The 14,330-nt window shown below is 38.9% G+C and overlaps 1 protein-coding gene across 4 annotated transcripts in view; it reads left to right on the forward strand.

Annotated features, from left to right (window-relative positions):
• The window catches only part of INPP5F (inositol polyphosphate-5-phosphatase F), a 92,965-nt gene that overhangs the window by 9,873 nt on the left and 68,762 nt on the right, over nt 1-14,330 (forward strand). For all 4 annotated transcript variants that reach the window (XM_032607502.1, XM_032607503.1, XM_032607504.1 and 1 more), the window contains exon 2: nt 9,785-9,865. In XM_032607502.1, the coding sequence (XP_032463393.1) occupies nt 9,785-9,865 (81 nt within the window). The remainder of the gene's footprint in view (nt 1-9,784; nt 9,866-14,330) is intronic.

Consider the following 14,330-nt stretch of genomic DNA (forward strand, 5'->3'; position numbering starts at 1 on the left):
TGTCTGGGTATATGCCCAGGAGTGGATTGCTAGCTCATATGGCAACTCTACTTTTAGTTTTCTGAGGAACCTCCATACTGTTTTCCATAGTGGCTGCACCAGTCTACATTCCCATCAACAGTGTAGGAGGGTTCCCTTTTTTCCACACCCTCTCCGACATTTGTTATTTGTAGACTTTTTAATGATGGCCATTCTGACCAGTGTGAGGTGGTACCTCATTGTAGTTTTGATTTGCATTTCTCTCATAATTAGTGATGTTGAGCATCTTTTCATGTTCCTATTGGCCATCTGTATGTCTTATTTGGAGATATGTCTATTTAGGTCCTCTGCCCAAAAAACAATTTCTAATATCCTTCATGCTGCACTGTAATTAGATCCCAGGTTTTTTTTTGTTTGTTTGTTTGTTTGTTTGTTTTTTGCGGTATGCGGGCCTCTCACTGCTGTGGCCTCTCCCGTTGCAGAGCACAGGCTCCGGACGCGCAGGCTCAGTGGCCATGGCTCACGGGTCTAGCTGCTCTGCGGCATGTGGGATCTTCCCGGACCGGGGCACGAACCCGCGTACCCTGCATAGGCAGGCGGACTCTCAACCACTGCGCCACCAGGGAAGCCAGATCCCAGTTTTAATAGAAAAGTCTAGAAATTCTTAGGATCCCTTTCCTAGGTAGTATATCTCATTTTTTAACTATTCTTAGGGGTTTTTTTTTTTCCCTTAGGGTTATTTTTTTAAACGTATTTTTTTATACTAGCTTACACCAACTTTTTGCTTATTCACTATATATTATGAACTCTTTATTCAGTTTATGGTTCTTAATTACATGAAAGAGTTTCAAGCTGTCCACGGCACAGGCGTCATCTTTGAATCACTCAGGTAGGATAAAACTAAAGCTACTAATGCAGGTTCCAACTAGTAACCTATAATCACTTCGACCTGTAATTCTCAACCTGGCTGTTCTTTAGAATCACCTGGGGGAGATTTACAAAATACCTGTGCCTGGGTCCCACCGTAACCCAACAGTCAGACTCGAGGATGGGGCCCAGGCATCAGTATTTGTAAAGCTCCCAGATGGTGATGTTGAGCAGCCGGGATCCAGGACCGTTGAGCTGGAGTTCACACTGGGAAAGCAGCAGCTGCTGGAACTTCTAAAGTGGATTAGCTCTTTAGCTTGCTGAATGCTGGAAAATAATTACTATTAGAGAGTTCAGAGAAACATGTATCAAATTTTGCATTTATAAGATGGCATCTGAATCAAATTATTCCTTAACCTTTTTTTCTGGCCTAATTAAATTTTGAGAATTTAAGTATGGATGAGCTAACCATTGGAACTTTTAGTTCCTCATTGTAGAACCCTTTTCCTCATCTGTTTGACTTTGGTGTTGGTAATTGTCTTTTCAGAGCAATAATGTCCTTTTGTCTTTAGCAGGAAATGAAACTTGGGTCTGATTATGTATGCATACACTAGCACCTTTTTTTTTTTTTTTGACACAAGTGAAACTGCCTGTAAACTTCAGCAGCTGTGCAAAACCCAGGCTTGTTCTTGGGCTGAGGGAGCGCCATCACTCTGGGCTCTTGGAATGAGTGAGTCATGCTCTCTGCAGGCACACAGTACTTAATCACTTGTTTTCTGTGTACCAGGAAGAAGAGGGCATATGAAAATAGAAGCCATGTCCTGCCAAATGGATCTGAAATAAGAGTGGAAATGTTGACCTAATGGGTCAAACAATTGAGCTTATGACAAACTACTTATGTCTTTGGGTGTATGTTACTTTAATGGTTTCACTAATTAAAATTTGGCATTATTTCTAAAATACTATGCTTTTGTAATTTGTAAGCAGCTCTACTCTTTACTAGATAACCTTGATAATCCTAAATTTTAAAACCTATTTGCAAACTTCAAATGTTTCTCTTTTGAAATTGTGTGCCACATTGGAATATACCTTTCGAAGGAAGGATTAGAAAGCAATATGTTTGTTGGAGCAGATCAATTACATGGCTCTTCTTTGTGGAAGGAAGGGACAAGCCCACTGGCCATTTTCCCTGCCATTCCAATGCCTTCTGCCTCCGGAGTAGGCATTAATAATGGTGACAGAGTGTCCATTACTAAGCATAGTTGCTACATACGCCGAGACCAGTATGGTTCATACATGTCCTCTATACAAACACTCTGCTAATGCTTTTATTTATTTTTATCTCCTTAATGAAGAGTAACAGATTAAAAAATACACACACATATTTTGAAGTGTCTGTTGTGTGCCAGGAACTGTACCAGGCATAAAGTCATAGCGGCTCAAAAAGACACACTCAGCCTCCCTTCTTGTGCCCGTTATATATAGCCTACTTCAGGCCTTCCTCCACTGGCTTCTCGTTATATTGGTGTGAGAAGCTATGGGCACCTGCTAGAGATTTTAAGATAATTTAAAGTTTCCCAGAATTTTTAGTTAAGTCTTTCATTGTGAGAAATCACATGCCCATCGTTTATGATTTGGTTCAATAACTATTGAATGAGTCCCTGTTGTGTGTCAGACACTGTGCTAGGCTGCAGGCGTACAGTGGTAAACAAAATAGGCCTAGAATTAAATAAACCAATAGAAGAGTCGAGACTTAATAGTCTGTCTTTTAATTGGTAAGTTGAAACTTTACATTTATTATAATTATTAATATATTATGAGTTATTTTCACCTTTTATTCATGTTTTCCATTTATTGTACTTTTCTCAGTTTTTTTGTTCTATCACCTTTTACTGTGTTCCGTAGGATGGTATGAATTTTATTTTTACTTTAAAATTTTTTTAATTTTCTGGATGGTATGAATTTTTATCAGATGTCTTTCTGTTGCTGATTAAAAGCTACCCATTCTGTTTTTTGTTCTTCTATGGTTTCTCAAAACTTAGGACCCTAGTACTTATTTTCACATATATAAGTAAAGTCTACTGATGTCTGTGTCTTTTTCTCAGGTATATTTTAACCTTCATTTAGACTCTACTGCTTCTAGATTTCCCCTCTCCAGTGTAGGGGACTTTAGGGGAGGAGAGGAAGCTGGCAGTTATGCTTGATTTGCCATTTGGACCTGAATTGGGTTGCTAGGACTGTTTCTGCGTGCCTAATTTTGAGCTGCATCAGAGCCCTGTATCTGTTTCACATTCTGAAGAAACAGAATTTGGGGGGCATATCTAAGCATTGAGATACTTTCATAAAACATTTATTACTCTCAGAAGGCTTTTAGGGATTATGGCCTTAAGATTTAATGTAAAAAACAATCGAAGTTGGGTTTTTCCTTTTTTATCCTTTCCTTTTTAAATAAAAAGCTGTATGTAGACCCTTGAAATAAAAATCTATAGAGAGATTTAGTGAGTGCCTAGGAACCTGAAATTTTAAATGCATATACATTTCCCAACTTGAGCTAAAAGTTATTGAACATTTATGTGCCAGACATTGTGCGGGGTACTTTCACGTAATTCTTCCATTTAATCCTCATAAAAATCCTGTAAGTTAGATGGAATTCCTGCTTATGAAAGAGGGACCTGAAGTTGAAAGGGGTTCCAAGACTGCAGTAGAGCTGGGACTTTTCACTCAGGACATGGAACGCAGGCTGTGCCCATGTCACTCAGAATCTCTTGACTCTGTCCAGCCTTCCAGTTGCAGATTTGGAACCAGGTCACCCTCGTGCCCACTCCTGTCACCTGGATCTCTGGCTTTAGGCGTGCCTTCTCCCATCCATCCTCTGCATACTAGCCCCAGTGTTCAATCTCAAATGCAAATCTGCCCTCTCTGGAGGAAATGTCTCCTGAATTTACTGCCTGTGGTCCTCCTGAGTTGGTCCCTGTTTGGTTTTTCAGCCTCATTCTTACGGCTTCCTGCCTTTTACCTTAAGGGCTTACAGTACCAAACCGTTTAGAGTCCTCCTTGCATTCAGTAAATATTTGAGTGCCTGTTATGTGTTATACAGTCTGCTGCATGTGGGCCTGCCCAGGGCTTTTCTCATGATCTAGATGGAGGAGGTCTTGGCTCTGGACAAGGATAGTGGCCACGGGGATGGAGAGAAGTGAAACATTCATCAGATATGAGGAGGTAGAATCAACAGGACTTGGTGAGGAAGAAAGCTGTTTTTTTTTTTTGGCCGCATCATGCAGCTTGTGGGATCTCAGTTCCCCAACCAGGGACTGAACCCACGCCACAGCAGTGAAAATCCGGAATCCTAACCACTAGGTCACCAGGGAACTCCCAGGAAGAAAGCATTTTGAATGTCTCCCAGGTTCTGGCTTGTGTGGCTGGAATGATGGTGGTGAGCTGAAAGCCCCCTACGAACTTAAAATGAGAGTATTATATCTGAGTAGTTACACATGGTAGGGAAACTTACGGTGTTAGAGGTAGGATAGAGCCCTGGACTGAGAGTGGGATATGGGGTTTTGATTTTAACAAGCTGTGTAGTTAATATTGGACACTTTACCTCTGCCAGTCATGATATCTTTATTTGAAATAGAGCAGATGACTTTAACTTTGTTACTTCAAATACTGAACCCTTCTAATGTGATTCAGTGCAAATTATCTGACTCCAGCCTGCTTCTCCATTCTGTGTCGTTCGCTCATTTGTCTGTTCAGCATTTGGAGCCTGCTGTATATCATGCACTTGGGACATAAAGCTAAATGAGATCAGGTCTCCATGAATTTTCTGTTCTTGATGAGCTTCCTGTTCAGTCAGGGAGACAGGCAAGTCAGTAATTAGGTGCATTAAACCAAAATGAGATGCCACGATGCGTATACGAGCAGGGTTCAGGGGGATCACAAAAGAGCACCTGATCAGTTCTGCCGGGTGGGTGGAATGGGGAGTGTGTCAGGGAACACCAGTGACCCTTGTTCTGAGTCTGGAATGAACAGCATGCCGAAGTGGGTGGGGAGCAGCATTCCAGGCCCAGCCTGTGCACACTTCTGGATGACTGTAGGAAGACAAGGATGCTGGGGTGGGGAGGCGGGAGGAGGGTAGACAGGAGGAGCCCACGCTGGGCCTTGAGAGCCTTTCCAAGGAATTTGGACTTTGTTGTTTCTCAGGCTCTGGAGGGTCGGAGAAGACATATGACTGGATTAACAATGTTCTATGTTGTATGTATTTTTTTCATGCCTAATGTATTTCTTTTACAATATCAATGTTAGACAAACTAGACTTTAGGGCAAAGAGCATTATTTGAAATAAAGGCAGTTATTACATCCTGATAAATGGAGCAATTCACCAGGAAGATATAATAATCCTGAATCTGTATGTGCCTGACAACATAGTCTGAAAAAATATGAGGCAAAAATTAAGAAGGAAGAGTACACAAAGCATGAGATTTAAAAAAAAAGAACCCTGTCAAAGTATTAGGCTAAGCAGTCAAAACATTAGCAAGTACATAGAGCAGTTGAATAAAATAATTAATAAAGTTGATAATGAGCCCTCACCCCAGAGTTGAATAGTGTATTCAAATGTTTGAAGTAAGAAATACTTTTAAAAGCATGACTTGAACAGACGTATATGTATATACCTATAACTTCAGAAGCAAGAGTTTTGTGAAGTGTTTCCCCTTACATGGTACAGTTTTTCTCTTTTCTGTTTCTTTGCTGTTAGTGCTGGTCTCGTTGTGCAAAATTGATACAATGACCCACCAACGGATTGAATTGACACCCTTTTTCTTGAAAACACTAAGAAAATATACGTGCTTTTCAAGTACACACAGAACATTTGCAAACTGGCTTTCTGGATTCCCCTCCCCACACCAAGCGTCTGGTACTCCTCTTGTTCTGCCTCTTGTCCTTCCCCCGCTAAAGCAAAGATGACTTTGACTCCTATTTTTACTGAGTCAAGGCCATACGATACATCCATCTGCTTCTCATCTCCATTTCTATATTTAGCCTTTTCATCTTTTCTTCTAGACTTAGAAGAAAGTAATATCTTTCATTTCCAAGGTTAACTTTTACACCTGTACTTTTGATTTCATTTTGTTTTCTTTTCCTCCTTAAATAGCTCCTGGTTTTTATGCCTAGACATTTCTCCTTGACCACCCTATCATGAACTCAGTCTTAATGGCCTAACTAGTTCTCTCTCAAATAACCTCAAAGATTATTAGTGACTATTATTTTTATTTTTATTTATTTATTTATTTGTGCCGGGTCTTAGTTGCGGCACGTGGGATCTTTTTTTTTTTTTTAGTTGCGTTACGCGGGATCTAGTTCCCTGGCCAGGGGTCGAACCCGGCCCCCCTGCATTGGGAGCGCAGAGTCTCAACCACTGGACCACCAGGGAAGTCCCAGTGACTATTATTTTTAGTCGTTAGACCGCAAAACTTAGTCATCTTTATGGTTTTTTTTTTAAGTGAAATTTTAATTTTCTTGAATGGCTGCTATAGTCACATGGTTCAAAATGCCAAAGGTGCAAAAGGGTGTTACTGAGTTAGGAGGTTCTCACCCACCTTTTCTCCTGCTGCTGTATAGCCTGCTTTTTCTTCCTTCCTCCTTCTTACTCAGCTATGTCCTCATCTTATCCCTCTCAAGAGAAGATAGACGTTTCACTGTCATTTCAAAGTTCACCCTCTTCCTGTCCTTTGTGTAGCTTCCTTTGGGGTGTTTCATGTTAATCTCCTTTTGTACATTCTTCACCTACTGCCCACCCTGCTCCCCAAGCTACCATATCCTTTCAAGCCAAGGCTCTTGTGATAAATAACCTTCTAACTCCTTTCCCTGCTCGCAGTCTCCACCCCCGTTCAGTGCTGTCACCTAATCCCTGGCTGCAGTCTTGTTTTACTTTTGTCATTGTCTGCCTGCCAAGGCCTCCAGGAAGTAAGGCTCATTAGTCTTTTATTCAGGTCTCTCCTTATTGGCCTCAGTTTACTTTTTCCAGTCTTATCAATAAAGATCTCCACCATACTAACGATACTCATTGGTCTTCTGATCTATACTGTTTGCTCCTTTATTTTTATATTTTAGCCTGATAACAGTGCCTGGTTCTTGGAAGGTACTTGATAAGTGTTTCCCCAGTGAAGGGACAGTTTCCAAAACAAACCTTGTACTTTCTTTCTGCTGCATTATTTTTCTTTCTGATTTCCTTATGCTTGAAGTTCCACTTCCTCTATGTAACTGTCCATGACTGTTTTAGCTCTAACTTTTTCATCCTCCTCCATATTCCTAGAGTTCATCTGAAACCCAAGGGATAGAGTCTTAAAACTGTGGTTGTTCATCTGAAGTCAGGGTGGGGTTATGAGTAGCTGGAGCTGTTTCCTTAGCAGGGGCACCTGTGTTGGCAGATGTTGAGATTTGGCCTGCCTGACAGGGATTCTGGTTATTTGAAAAGAAATCAGGGTACTTTTAGTTTGTACACCAACATGAATTCCAGAGTTAGAGTTAGATTTTTATAAATTAACAAAGAGGTAAAATTAATAAATACATAATTGATAATGGGTAGGGAACAACTTAGATAATATGATAAGCGAAAAAATAATGAAAAAACAGATTTGTATAAAAATTTAAAACTGAAAATATTTACAAACATGTCAAAGAGTTGATGTTCTTAATATAAAAAGAACTCGTAAATCAATAAGGAACATAAAGAAAAATTGTCAGAGGATATGAATAAGAAAATCATAGAAGAAGAAACATAAGCAGTCAGTTTTATAATTAAATGTTTAATCTTACCAGCAATGAAAAGAAAATAAACATCATTTAGGCAATGGATGCCATCAAATTAGCAAAATTTAAAAAGAAATTCTAAATGATGGCAAAGCATAAGAAGCATTTTCATATGCTTCTGGCAGAAATCTAACTTGGTGTATAATATAACCTTTGCAGAAAGCACTTTGGTAATATTTGAAAGCTTTCATTTTTTTTTATGTTTTCACCTATTAATTTCATTCCTAGGAACTGTTCTAAAGCTATTAATTAGGGAAATAAAGTATTTGAATAATGTTCATCATTGATCACAGTATTGTTTATAATAGAGAAAAATTGGAAATCACTTAAATGTCCAAGAGTGAGGAAGTGCTTCCTTAAGTGGAAAATTAGCCATGAAGTTATAATTTTGGAGAATATTTTAAAGATGTGAGAAAATACGAAATGGTATAAGAAAAATTAACATACAGTGTTTGCAATATGACAGTTGGATATGCACACAGACATATGTGAAATGTAGCAAAATAATGTTATCTCTGGGTGGCGGGATGGAAGTGATAAAATATTTTTTCCAATTTTATACAGTATTTATAATAAGAATGCATGTTATTTAAAATGTAAATATTGTCTTACTGATTAGTTCCATATATAAATTCTGAGGGAGGCACTGTAGTTGGATGGTTAAGAGCACAGGCCATGAGTCATGCAGACCTGGCTTTGAATTGCAGCTCTGCCCTTGATCCGTTGTATGACATGGCCACTTTACTTTTCTAAGGCTCCATTTCCTCATCTGTGAATTGGGACTCCTAATACCTAACTCATAGAATTGTTACGGTTAGAAATGATAATGTGTATAACAGCCTTTAAAAAAATTAATTCCCTATTTTACTTTAATTCTTGAAATAAAAACAGAAGGTAACTTTTTTTTGCCTCCCATTGAATGTATCATTAACAACAGAGATGTTCAAGATACAATAGTCAAAACTCTTCTGTAATTACCCACATGTGTTACAGATTGATTATACATTTCATTAAAATAGAATTAAATGGTAATAACTAAAATGTAATTTTAATTTTCTGCTAAGAGAAATGCTGTTTTCATTCTTGCTAATTTTTTCCTGCTATTGAACCACCACTAATGTTACCTTTATCTCCATGGATATAACAGCCATTTGTAGCCTGGGTTCCACAACAGAATTATGCCCTAATGTCCTCAGGCACCCTTTGTATGTAATGAATTAGCTTCTCTTCTGTGTGTCTAGAATGGTACAAACTATGTACCATCCTTGGGAGAATTGAGAAAACAGTCATCCAAATCATTGTCTTGCTCTGTGGTTCAGATGAGGAACCCTGATTGGATGCCTGGCACATATTAGACACTCAGTATAAATGGAAGCAATTCCTATTGTTTTTTCCATAGAAGTCACATAAAAGAGCACTTGCTTTCTGGGTTTCTTTGCTTGGTGTTAGCTTCTTTGGGAAAGGGTATTTTCCAGAGTGTGATTCAGTAAGTGCACATCTCTGTGGTGGTTTCTCAGGCCTTGTCGTTGGATCTGGGACTGGCCATTGCGACAGCACCTTGGATAACTCCTCTTGTTTGCCCTCTTGTAGTGTACCAGCCTCCTTCCTCCACTGCAGGGCGCCAGAGTACTGCCTCGCATCTGAGTAGAGTTTTAGAATTTCAGTTATCTCCCCATAACTGTCCGTATATTAGAAGGCTTATTCAGGTTGGAATTAATACTTGTCCACAAAGTGCTTGATAGTAATGTATTCAGTTCTGGGTGTTGAAAACTGCTCTTTTGGAAAGCGGATCATTTTTTAATATACTGCTAAAGATACCGTTTTTTTTTTAAATCGTCTTGTGACATTCCTGTGACATTTCTTTTTAAAAATTTAAAAATTTTTATACAATTTAAAAAGTTACTTTCCATTTACAGTTATTAGAAAATATTGGCTATATTCACCGTGTTGTAAAATACATCCTTGAGTCTATCTTACACCCAACAGTTTGTACCTCCCACTCCCTCACCCTTATATTGCCCCTCCTCCCTTCCCTCTCCTCACTGGTAACCACTAGTTTGTTCTCTATAAAGATACTGTTTTAATATGTTTTCTGATGAATATGTTTTCATGATTGCTTCTTATTTTATTTTAGCTACTGATCTACTTCTTGCCTGGAATCCCATTTGTCTGGGGTTGGTAGAAGGTGTTATTGGCAAAATTCAGCTTCACTCAGGTATGTTTCTGTAAACTCCTTAAACTTGTCAAATTTAATGTGGCATTCTATGATATTTTCTTCTTCGAGGATAAATGTAGATTCTGTAATGGCTTTGATTCCTTTACCTTAATTTTGGGTCTGCCCAAAGTGGGTATATTTCCGTATAAGTGAAACAAAAATACAAGCATACCTCATTTTATTGTCCTTTGCAGATACTGCGTTTTTTTACAAATTTAAGGTTTATGGCAACCTGGCGTCAAACAAATGTATTGGTGCCGTTTTTCCAGCAGCATTTGCTCACTTCATGTCTCTGTGTCACATTTAGGTAATTCTTGCAATATTTCAAACTTTATATTTGTTATGGTGATCTGTGATAAGTGATCTTTGTTACTACTACAACTCACTGAAGGCTCAGATGATGGTTAACAGTTTTTAGCAAGAAAGTATTTTGTTGTTTTCTGCTTGTTTGTTTGTTTTGGCTGTGCCATGCGGCATGTGGTACCTTAGTTCCCCCACCAGGGATCAAACCTGCGCCCCCTGCAGTGGAAGTGTAGAGTCTTAACCACTGGACTGCCAGGGAAGTCTCAATAAAGTTTTTTTTTTTAATTGAAGTATAGTTGATTTACAGTGTTGTGTTACTTTCTGGTGTACAGCAAAGTGATTCAGTTATACATACATGTATGTATTTATTCTTTTTCATATTTTCCATTGTGGTTTATTACAGGATATTGAATATAGTTCTCTGTGCTATACAGTAGGACCTTGTTGATTATCTGTTTTATATACAGTAGTTTGTATCTGCTAATCCCAAACTCCTAATTTATCCCTCCCCTCCCCTCTTTCCCTTTGGTAACCACAAGTTTGTTTTCTATGTCTGTGAGTCTTTTTTTGTTTCATAAATAAGTTCTTTTTTTTTTTTCGGCCACGCCACGCAACTTGCAGGATCTTAGTTCTCTGACCAGGGATTGAACCTGGGCCCTGGCAGTGAAAGCGCCGAGTCCTAACCACGGGACCGCCAGGGAATTCCCTTGTGTCATATTTTAGATTCCACATATAAGTGATATCATATGGTATTTGTCTTTCTCTTTCTGACTTACTTCACTTAGTATGATAATCTCTAGGTCTGTCCATGTTGCTGCAGATGGCATTATTTCATTCTTTTTTTTACGGCTGAGTAATATTCCATTGTATTGATGTTTTTTAAAAAAAAAAAATATATATATATATATATAAAGTCATATATGTATATATATATCACATCTTCTTTATCCATTCATCTGTTCATGGACATTTAGGTTGTTTCCATGTCTTGGTTATTGTAAATAGTGCTGCTATGAACATTGGGGTGCATGTATCTTTTCGAATTATAGTTTTCTCCAAATATATGCCCAGGAGTGGGATTTCTGGATCCTGTGGCAACTCTATTTTTAGTTTTTTAGGGAACCTCCATACTGTTTTCCATAGTGGCTGCACCAATTTACATTCCCACCAACAGCATAGGAGGGTTCCCTTTTTTCCACACCCTCTCCAACATTTGTTATTTGTAGACTTTTTAATGATGGCCATTCTGACCAGTGTGAGGTGGTACCTCATTGTAGTTTTGATTTTCATTTCTCTAATAATTAGCGATGATGAGCATCTTTTCATGTATCTGTTGGCCGTCTGTTTGTCTTCTTTGGAGAAATGTCTACTTAGGCCTTTTGCCCATTTTTTGATTGGGTTGTTTGTTCTTTTGTCATTGAGTTGTATGAGCTATTTGTATATTTTGGAAATTAAGCGCTTGTCAGTCACATGGTTTGCAAAGATTTTCTCCTAGCCTGTAGATTGTCTGTTTGTTTGTTTATGGTTTCCTTTGCTGTGCAAAAGCTTATAGGTTTGGATTAGGTCCCATTTGTTTCTTTTTGCTTTTATTTCTATTGCCTTGGGAGACTGACCTAAGAAAACATTGGTACTATTTATTTCAGAATGTTTTGCATGTGTTCTCTTCTAGGAGTTTTATGGTGTTATGTCTTATATTTAAGTCTTTAAGCCATTTTGAGTTTATTTTTGTGCATGGTGTGAGGGAGTGTTCTAACTTCATTGATTTATGTGGGCTGTTCAGCTTTCCCGACACCACTTGCTGAAGAGACTGTCTTTTCTCCGCTGTATATTCAGCAAAAAAGGTTTTGTTTTGTTTTGTTTTGTTTTGTTTTTTGCGGTACGCGGGCCTCTCACTGTTGTGGCCTCTCCCATTGCGGAGCACAGGCTCGGGATGCGCAGGCTCAGCAGCCATGGCTCACGGGCCCAGCCGCTCGGCGTCATGTGGGATCTTCCCGGACCGGGGCACGAACCCTTGTCCCCTGCATCGGCAGGCGGACTCTCAACCACTGCGCCACCAGGGAAGCCCAGAAAGTATTTTTAATTAAGGTATGTACATATTTTAGACATAATGCCAGTCCACTTAATAGACTACAGTTTAGTGTAAACAGCTGTACACTGGGAGACCAAAAAATTTTGTGTGACTCATTTTATTTTATTGCAGTGGTCTGGAACTGAATCCACAGTATCTCCAAGGGATGCCCCAAAAGCTTTAGAGAAAGGGGGGGCATAATATTAAAATCCTTTCTTCCTCTTAAAAAAAAAAACCCCACAAGCTATTAAATGCCTGTTTTTAGGAATTGTGTCAGGAACTGTGCTAGTCGGTGGAATACAATAATGAGCAATAACTGACCTGTTCCCACCATGAGCGGAGCTTATGGTTTAAGAGGGAAGTTAGACATTAGTGAGTAATCGTTGAAATAAATGTATAATTATTTGTGAATTGTGTTAGGTGCTCTGACAGAAAGATACACCAACCACACTGATTTTGAGGGAGAGGACAGTAAGAACAAGGCTGGAGAGGTAGGCAGGTGTCAGACCGGGACTGGTTGGCTTTGGGTTAGCTGTCCATTCCTAATATAATCAGCTCTGGCCAGGGAGGAGTATGGGTCTGTTAGTACACAGTGCAGTCCTTTCCGGGAGCTGTATCCAGGGCAGGCAAATTCATGGAAGGTCTAGATCATTCACTAAGCCCTCCCTTTGAAGGACAGGCACCTGTGCTGAGTTCAGAGGGAATTTTGTTTGTAAGAAGGTAGGTGTTACGTAGGCGGGTCCCAAAAAGTCATGAAAAGGACTGAATGAGATATTTTAAGCACTAAATTTAAATATCTGTTTTTCCTTTGGTAGCAATTTTAATGTGAGCTAAGAGCTATAGGAAGCTTTGCTGTTATTGCTGTGTTATTGGGAGTGTAGCTACCTCTGTAGTGTGCTTTTAAAAATGCTTTAAAAATAAAATTACTGAGCGTTTGGAAGCTAGGTTAATTTCTGGATGATATAAAGCACAAATTGCTGGAGACAGTCTAATTTTCTTTTGCTGATTCTTGTGGTTATTTTCTGAAATGTGTCATCTATATTATAGACACGAAAAGCTATTTACCACGGATATGCAGTATAGCTTGCTGAAAAACAAACACGCATTTATCTACCACCTAGATTAAGGAATGAAACGTGCCGAATGTCTTTGGAGCCCTCACTGCCTTTCTCCAAGTGTATCCTCTCCTGCCTCCTTCCCTTCAAGAGAGTCTGTGATTTTGAATATCGTACTTATTCGTCCCTTGATTTTCATTATTGCTGTTGTTACACATATATCCCTCGACAATATGTTGCTGAGCCTTGTGTTTGGGGAATTTTATATAAATGGTATTAAGCAGTTTGTGTTCTTCCACTTCTCCTCTCCACTCCCACAACTTGATGCTTTGTGATTTATCCACGTTGATATAGGAAACTTTAGTTCCTTATTTTCACTATTGCATGAATATATCATAATTTGTCCTTTTTTCTGTCATTGGGTAATTTTTGTCATTGTTGTTTTTTTGCCATTAGAAATAATACCACTGCGAGCATTATTGTATGTTCTGTCTTTGGTAGTTTTAAAATTCTTTCAATACAAAGGAGAAAAGCATTAGACATTGTGTAACATGCTAAGTATTTTAGTCACACTCTCCTACCTGTCCACATTTACATACGTATATCTTTAATTCATTTATATGCTGACAGGATAATTTCACAGTTGAATGTTCTGAGCTAAAATTCATTTTCTATTGTTTAAGTGAAGCTTATGAAACTTTGGAGTTATTTTTCTCCAATTTCAGTTACATTTTGAAACAGTGAATAAATCACTGACATGAGTCAAGAGACCTGAATTCAGGCTGTATTTATTAGCTTTTAGATAATAGGAGAAGTTACATAACATCTGTTTCATCTGTTGCTGTGTAACAAGCTGTCCCAAAAGTTAACGCCTTAAAACAACAGCGTATAATAGCTCACGATTCTATGGGTCAGCCACGCGGCTCTTCTGCCCTTTTCTTCTGTTGGCTGGGGTCATCCATGTGGCAACATTCAGCTGGGGGTTTGCCTGGGGGCATCTCAGTTTTCCTTCATGTGGCATCTCTGTCCACGTGTCTCA

The sequence above is a fragment of the Phocoena sinus genome, chromosome 16 (genome assembly GCF_008692025.1).
Source record: "Phocoena sinus isolate mPhoSin1 chromosome 16, mPhoSin1.pri, whole genome shotgun sequence".
NCBI lineage: Eukaryota > Metazoa > Chordata > Mammalia > Artiodactyla > Phocoenidae > Phocoena > Phocoena sinus.